The sequence below is a fragment of the Epinephelus fuscoguttatus genome, linkage group LG18, assembly GCF_011397635.1.
Source record: "Epinephelus fuscoguttatus linkage group LG18, E.fuscoguttatus.final_Chr_v1".
Classification (NCBI taxonomy): Eukaryota; Metazoa; Chordata; class Actinopteri; order Perciformes; family Serranidae; genus Epinephelus; species Epinephelus fuscoguttatus.
In genome coordinates this window covers 34,193,481-34,201,986 of record NC_064769.1, presented here as the reverse complement: position 1 = coordinate 34,201,986, position 8,506 = coordinate 34,193,481, and the positions used below count along the sequence as shown (strand labels likewise).

The 8,506-nt window shown below is 41.5% G+C and overlaps 1 protein-coding gene across 1 annotated transcript; it reads right to left on the bottom strand.

Moving 5' to 3' along the window:
* Window positions 1-472: 472 nt before the first annotated feature.
* LOC125905643 (peptidyl-prolyl cis-trans isomerase-like) lies at window positions 473-8,296 on the bottom strand. Its single transcript, XM_049603763.1, has 5 exons — window positions 8,124-8,296; window positions 4,618-4,648; window positions 1,223-1,311; window positions 964-1,136; window positions 473-867 (listed from the first exon to the last, which is right to left on the bottom strand). Exons 1-5 carry the CDS (start codon window positions 8,190-8,192, stop codon window positions 732-734), a joined length of 498 nt encoding a protein of 165 aa, XP_049459720.1. The 5' UTR covers window positions 8,193-8,296; the 3' UTR covers window positions 473-731.
* Window positions 8,297-8,506: the final 210 nt, after the last annotated feature.

Here is an 8,506-nt window from a genome sequence, read left to right as displayed (position 1 = left end):
CAAGGAGGGGGGCCTCAGCACTCTAGGCCCCTGGGCCTTTGCCCACTGGGCCCGTTCAGTAATCCATCCATGTGTATCAGCAGATGTAAATTTATTTAAAAAATAATAATAATAATAAAAAAAAGCAACATTTAACCTGTTTCAAAAGTATTGAATTCTCCTGGGGAAATCCTGAATCAGGTGAACTACCAGTGTTTCCAGTTATCTAACTTTTGCATGAAGATTAAATCACCTGAACAAACACTGAAACAACAAACATACAAAGGTATGACAAACATGACATCACTGATTTAATACCTGTAGTGACCTCTAGTGGTAACATGTGTCAACTGCAATAATAATTTTTAAAAAGAAGGACATTTACTTCTTTTCTTTCCACTGACATTATTCAAATTCAAATTGACAGAAACACCAACATGAAAAATGTAAGAACAAAGCAGGTATTTCTGAATGAGGGGACGCACACAAAGTAAACTTTCACGTTGTTTTATTTACACCATCAGCATCATTTTATTCAGATTTTGTTAACAAATAAGGGTACAAAGAGGATACAAAATATTACACAACCATTATCAGCACAGGAGACAAACATTTTTAGAGGAGAAAGTTGGTTAACTGGGTGTTTTTCTACTGATGCTGCAGATAGACACCATTTTTAAAGATATACTAGGATGTAGATGACAGAGGACACATCTGAGGAGAACCGGCTGAACTGACGGAGCTCTGTCGCACTATTTCAGTTCCCCACAGTCGGCAATGACAACCTTGGCTTTAGGGGTGCCGCTCTTTGTGCCTTGCTTCTCCATTGCCTTGACAACATCAATGCCCTCCACAACACTGCCAAACACCACGTGCTTCCCGTTCAGCCTGGAGAGGAGAGAGGCCGATTAGTATGTGAGACCAACACCTGAAACTGTTGATTGGACCTGAATGCAGCAGCACATGGGTCACAGCGGAGCTCACCAGTCAGTATTAGAAGTGCAGATGAAGAACTGGGACCCGTTGGTGTTGGCCCCAGCGTTAGCCATGGACAGAGTGCCCATGCCTGTGTGCTTCAGCTGGAAGTTCTCATCAGCAAACTTCTCCCCATAGATGGATTTGCCTCCAGTTCCATCGTGGTTGGTGAAGTCGCCGCCCTGAAATGAGAAAAGCTTACTCAGCATATGTTTCAACAGCAATGAAACATCTGTTCAGGCTAGACCTGACGTTGTGTAAACCGTACCTGGCACATGAACTTAGGGATGACTCGGTGAAATGTGGAGCCCTTGTAGCCAAAGCCTTTCTCTCCAGTGCACAGAGCTCGGAAGTTTTCTGAAAAATGAAGACATGTCACTTTATTTAATCTTTATAAACCAGCTAATATAAGACAATAAGTTCATTTCACCAGTAATAAGCACCAACACTGGCCAGTCTGTTGAATATATGGTCGTTAGTCTTTATGAGGCAGTTTTGAGTCACTTTGTAGTTGTTTTGTCTGTGGGGTTGTTTTGCATCTCTTTGTAGTCATCTTGAGTCTCTTTGTAGTCCTTTGCTTCAGCTTGTGGTCCCTTCACGTCCGCTCGTAGTTGTTTGTTTCTCTTTAAGATTTTGTGACTCTTTGGGTTGTTTTGTGTCTTTGCGGTAGTTTTGACTCTTTGAGGTCATTTTGCATCTCTATTGTTGTTTTAAGTCTCTTTTTGCATCTCTCAATAGTTGTGTGCTAATCTTTGTGGTTATTTTGACCTTTGAGGTAATTTTGCATCTCATTGGAACTGTTTGCTTCAATGTGTGGTTGTTTTGCAACTCTTTGCGTTAGTTATGACTCTTTGAGGTCATTCTGCATCTCTTTGTAGTTGTTTAGAGTCTATTTTTGGTCGTTGAGTCTCCTTTAAGCCGCCTTGTGTCTCTCTGTAATAATTTACATCTCTTTATAGTTGTTTTGCATGTCTTAGTTGTTGTTTGCTGCTCTTTGTGTCCACTCGGTCCACTTCGTCCACTCCGCTGTTATATGGGGTGCCCCAGGGCTCAATCTTTGGTCCCATTCTTTTCTCACTGTATATGCTTCCCTTGGGCCAGATAATCAGTCGTTTTGGTTGTATATCCTATCATTGTTATGCAGATGACAGTCAGCTATATTTTTCAGTAAAGCCAGATGATCTTAGCAACCTAAACACTCTCCACAACTGTTTAGCTGCGATAAAGGACTGGATGTCTGTCAACTTTCTTCAGCTAAATTCTGACAAAACTGAGATTCTCATTTTTGCATCTCTTTGTGGTTGTTTTGTGTCTTTGCGGTAGTTTTGACTCTTTGAGGTCATTTTGCTTCTCTGTTGTTGTTTTACGTCTCTTTGTGGTCATTGAGTCTTTTTTTGCATCTCTCAATAGTTGTGTGCTTATCTTTGTGGTTGTTTTGACCTTTGAGGTCGTTTTGCATCTCTTTGTGGCTGTTTTGTGTCTTATTGCGGCCTTTTGGTGTCTCATTGTGGTTGTGTGCATCATTTGTAGTCATTTTGCATCTCTTTGTAACTGTTTCAATTTGAGGTTGTTTTGCAACTATTTGCGTTAGTTATGACTCTTTGAGGTCGTATGCATCTCTTTGTAGATGTTTTGAGTCTTATTGAGGTTGTGTTGTGTCTCTGTCACTGTTTAGAGTCTCTTTTTCATTACTGAGTTTCCTTTGGCTTAAAGGAAACTCAGCCTTATGTGTCTCTGTAGTCACTTACATCGCTTTATAGTTGTTTTGCATGTCTTAATAATTGTTTGCTTCTCTTTGTGGTCTTTTTGTGTCTTTGTGGTAGTTTTGACTCTTAAGTCATTTTGCATCTCTTTGTGGTTGTTTTGTGTCTTATTGTAGTTTTTTTTCTCTTTGTAGTCATTTTCTATCTTGTAATTATTTGCCTCTCTTTCTGGTTGCTTTGTGTCTATGTGGTAGTCTTGACTAGTCCTTAAGGTCATTTTGCGTCTCTTTGTAGTTGTTTTGAGTCTTTATGAGGTCATTTTGCATCTCTCTGTATGTTGTTTAGAATCTTGTTGTGGTCATTTGCGTCCCTTTGTGGTTGTTTTGCTTCTCTTTGTAGTTGTTTTGTCTCTCTTAGTAGTTGTTTGCTTCTCTATGTGGTCTCTTTTGTGTCTTTGTGGTAGTATTAACTCTTTGAGGTAATTTTGCTTCTCTTTGCAGTTGTTTAGAATTGAACTGCGGTTGTTTTGTGTCTCTTAGTAGTCTTTCACTTCTGACTTTTGTTCTCTTTGCCTCTCTTTGTGGTTATTTTGCATTTCTGCAGTAGTTTTAACTTTTTTTGGGTGCTTTTTTATGCCTCTTCGTTGTTGTGCATCTCTTTGTGGTTGTTTGCGCCTCTTTGTGGTCAATTTGTGCCTCAGGTGAAGCCAAACTCTCAGGTGCTGGTGTTGGTTGAACAACTGCTGCTGAACTTTAGCATATAGTTCACACTGGAAGTAATGAGAGTTGGGTTGCAACTAAAGATTCTGTCCACCATTTTCTCAATTAATCAAATACTTGTTGTGTAAATAAATTGTCAGAGAACGGTGAAAAATGCCTTCTGTAATGTCCCAGAGCTCAAGGTGACGTCTTTAAGTGGTATGTTTTATCTAACCAACGTTTATTATTGTGTATGACAAAGCAGAAGAAGCATGAAACCAGCAGATGTTTTAGGTTTCTGATTAAAAAAAATAACTAAAACTATTGTTCCACACTGACAGTCTACCACTGCAGCACACACGGCACAAAATATGGCCCCCCTCTGGGCCCTCTGGGCCTGTGCCCAGCAGACCTGTTCAGTAATCCGTCCATGGCTGCTCAGATTGTATTCCTGCAGAACGACAGGTTTCTCCTTGCAAATTAGAAAAGGAAGCAGTCACAGAAACTGTCTGTGTGTCCTCAAGAGACATTTTAGCGCGAGGTAAACTGCAGTAAATCACAGCTCTGTTGCTCAGAGGGTTTATATTTATGATAAGTTGTAAAGTTAAATGTGTAACAAAGTCTAATGTTTACAGACTTGCTAGAAAATGTGCTGATGTCTAATATAAAAGACTTCAAAATGGAAAAAATAAAGTAATTTGCAGGACAAATTTAACAATATAATCTAAAAATTGTCTCATGGATTGGATGTGGTGAAGTATGTGAGCCACTAGAGAAGCTACTGTTTGCACAAAGGAACCATACAGGCCGTTCTGAGTCTAATGAGGTCATACGACTAATAATGGCTAAGTGGGACAAAAGTCAGTCGCAGTCAGTCACTGATGCATCGTGCAGGTTTTCTTGTCGAGAGCTGCAGTTTTCCTTTTTCTTCATCTCCTCTTTCTCATCATCATCACAGCAGTGGTGGCGCTCAGCAGCACATCACTGTCTACACGTACAGTTAGCTTTGCAAATGGCTGCTCAGGCTCCTCTGATCAATGCCTTCACACTGAGTCACCCGCAGCCTCGACCCATATTCAGAGTACACTCTCAGCTGAAGACTAATGGGGACGCATAGTTTCCTCAACCAAACATGAATCCATATAGGGTGTGTGGGAAAAAAACAGTGTGTGGAGCAGCAACAGCAGCAGCAGCAGCTCTGTGGTTACTGCTGCATGCAGCGAACTTACAAAGCTGTCTCTTTATTGTTAAAGCTTACCTACCTGCAGTCTTTGGGACCACATCTGCCCGCAGCTGCAAAACACAACACGTGTCAGTTAGTAAGAGACAAACAGCAGAAGCAGGTGAGATAGTAAAACTTTAGAAGAACATTCAAAAATCAGGAACCTTAAATCCAAAGTCAGCACCATCCATTATAACTTTTAAAGACACTGAGACAATTTCACACGCCCTCATCTCCTCACACCTCGAGCACTGCAGCAGCCTCTGTTCTCAAAGTCTATTTCCTGACTACAGATGGTGCAGGATTCAGCTGCCAGGCTTTAACCAGAATCAAGAGACGCCATTACATCACTCCAGTTTCAGCCTCTTTGGTGGAGTAGTGTTAGTAGATCAGGTGGGCGTACTACTAGGTACACTGAGAGGCTACTGAGGAAGAAGTGTGTCCCAGTATGTCTTGGAACTGAATTTAAGATTTTACTGATTACTTTTACGACTACTTTGAGATCCTCTGGAAGGTCTTTTGTCTGTTCCAGAGGCCCGGCTAAAAACTAAAGGGGGACCAAGCGTTTGCAGTCAGGGCCCCGAGGCTCTGGAACGAACTGCCTGAGGAAATCAGGTCAGCCATGTCTCTTTAATCTCTGATGCCTTTAAAGTCCTCTCTTAAAACAAACTCTTATCAGAGTTTTTCCTTGAGTTTGAACTGTCTTTTATTTCCTTGGGTTTTATACATCAAAATGTTTTTATCTGTTTCCTTTATAAACCTGTTGTTTTTATGACTTGTCTGATTTAATCTGTTGCCTTGTAAAGCACTTTGTGACTCTGTTTTGAAAAGTGCTAAGGCCTAAAGCCCAAAAATTCGATGTCTAGGACAAGGGCGTAGGTTTATTTCAACACTGGGAGGGGGACATATTAAAGGGGGGGTTTAGGGGTACTCTGCAAGAAAACATTAAGCATCATACACTTAATTTTCTGCATTCCTCTATACACCAATTTCTGCCTTCGCTGCATCAATTTATAACATAAGTGTCTTTAATTTTGTCAAAATATAATCCTCTGCTGCTTTCATGTTTTTATGGGGGAGGTCGCGACAAATGCACATGCTCTAAATACTGAAAGAGGCGTGTCCCCTGCGTCCCCCCCCAAAATCTACACCCTTAGTGTAGGATATATTGAGACGAGATGCAACTATATTTTTTATCTTTGATTACTGTCACAATATTTTTTTTCATTGTCAATTATAGCCCAATATCATTATTTAAACGCCGTGTTCTGTCCATCCAACAGTCCATTTCTCAAATATATTAAGCTTATAGTATATAGCTTATATATCCCCAAACATGGGCGTTTTTAGCGACCCACGCTATTTAGGGTCATGTCACTGTTTTTCCTGCCGTTTTAACCCCCATATATTGTGGGTGTTTTAAGCAACCTGTCACTGTGTTTCCAGCGACTTTTTAATCCCCAAACACTGGTGTTTTTAGCACCCCAACACTGCTTTTCTTGCAGCTTTTTAGACCCCAAATGTGGGTGTGTTTTTTCAGCAACCTGTCACTGTTTTTCCTGCAGCTTTCTGGTCTCCAAACGTGGGTTTTTCTTTGCAACCCGTCACTGTGTTTCCAGCGTATTTTTAGTCCGCAGACGTTGGTGTTTTTACAGACTCTTCTGTTTTTCTTGCAGCTTTGTCGTCCTCAAAATGCTGGTGTTTTTGGCATCCCAACACTGCTTTTTTTGCAACTTTTTAGCCCCAAAACATGGTGTTTATTTAGCGACTTGTCACTGTTTCCTGCAGCTTTAACCCCTAAATGTGGGTGTTTTAAGGAAACTGTCCCTGTGTTTCCAGCATCTTTTTAGCCCTGAAAACATCAGTGTTTTTTAGCGACTCATCACTGTCCTCTACTACTTTCACATTTTTATTGGGGGCGACAAATGCACATGTTGTAAATATCGAGGGGGGCTGTGTCCCCTACACACATGGTGGAGGATATATTGGTGTTTTTAGAGACCTGTTGCTGTTTTTCCTGCAGCTTTTTGGACTCCAAACGTGGGTTTTTCTTTGCAACCCGTCGCTGTGTTTCCAGCGTATTTTTAGTCCCCAAACGTTGGTGTTTTTAAAGATTCTTCTGTTTTTCTTGCAGCTTTGTCATCCCCAAAATGCTAGTGTTCTTGGCATCCCAACACTGCTTTTTTTTTGCAGCTCTTTAGCCCCAAAACGTAGCGTTTATTTAGCGACTTGTCACTGTTTTTCCTGCTGCTTCTTAGGCCCCACATATGGGCATTTTTTTTAGCAACCTGTCCCTATTTCCTGCAGCTTTAACCCACAAATGTGGGTGTTTTAGGCAACATGTCACTGTGTTTCCAGCTGATTTTAGTCCCCAAATGTGGGTGTTTTTGGAGACCAGTCTCTGTTTTTAATGTGGCTTTGTAGTCCCCAAACATTGGAGTTTTTAGCATGCCCACTCTGTTTTTCTTGCTGCTTTTTGGTCCCCAAACATAGCGTTTATTTAGGGACCCATCACTGTTTTTCCTGTTGCTTTTTACTTCCCATTGTGGGTGTTTTTAGGGACCTGTCACTGTTTTTCCTGCAGCGTTTGAGTCCCCAAGTGTTTGTTTTTAGCCATCCAACACTGCTTTTCTTGCAGCTTTTTCGTCTCCAAATGTGGGTGTTTTAAGCAACCTGTCACTGTTTTTCCAGCAACTTTTGAGCACCCAAATGTGAGTGTTTTTTGGTGACCCATCACTGTCCTCTACTGCTATCATGTTTTTATTGGGGGGCGACAAATGCACATGCTCCAAATATCAAGGAGGGCGTGTCCCCTGTGTGCGTCCGTCCGTCCCCTCCAGGACATATTGTGCTTGGGGCTGCAACTTCAACTATCATCAGTTAATGTCACAGTAATTTTCTTCATTGTCCATTATAGTTTTCCAAGGCCCAGTGTCATTATTTAAACGCCCTGTTCTGTCCAAACAACTATCAATAACTCAAATATATTAAGCTTATCACATAATTCAAATATATGATAAGGAAAGGCAATGCATGCGTTTGAGAAGCTGAAATCTGAGACTGTTGGGCATTTTTATTTGTATCATTATCAAATAGTTTCTTAATCACTAATTATGTTCACGTTAGACACATCAGATCAGCTGCATCTCCAGTGATTTACAGCCTGACATACCCATTATAACCACCAGCTGCTGCTGCTGCTGCTACAGGGCGTTTCCAGCAGGGTATCATCTCTCTGGGAGATTTGTTTTTAATTTAATTTTCGTTATCTGCACTTGTGCAATTAATCATATCACCACCACACGAGGATAGAATTATACAGGCTATATATATATATATATATATATATACATACATGCAAAAGGCTATCAAAATGGAGCCTAACAGCTGCATGGGAACTTGACGCACTGCAAAATGTCTGTCAGAGCTGCTGGCCTTATGGAAATCATACAGAGGGGTGTTAAAGATGTTCCAGCTGCAGATTTTTACACCTACATGACCTTTAAATAAGATAAAGTGACATAATATGAAGTGTGTTTTTCTTACCTCCATCACAATCCTGCCGGCGTTAGCTCCATCAATAGTGATGTCAAAGAAAACTCTGGGGTTCCCCATGTTGGTAAACGCGCGTGTGATGTGGATCTGATGGAGTTCTGCTCCTGAGTGGGTCCTGACAGCGGCTCAGATGCTCTGTGTCTATTTAGGTCTTTATTAATGTGGGTCTGTGCCCCGCTGATGTAAAGGCAGCCGGCAGCCAATCACAGCCACGCTTTTCTGAGAGGCTTCACAGTGGGCCAATAGGAGCAGAGAGGGGCGGGGTTAATGGTGCAGCGCAGGGAGTTGGTGCGAGGTCTCCACGGCAACCCGGCCGGGCGGAGCAGAGCTCACAGAGGGGCTTCTGTGGGGATGAAGAGGGAACTGAAAGCACT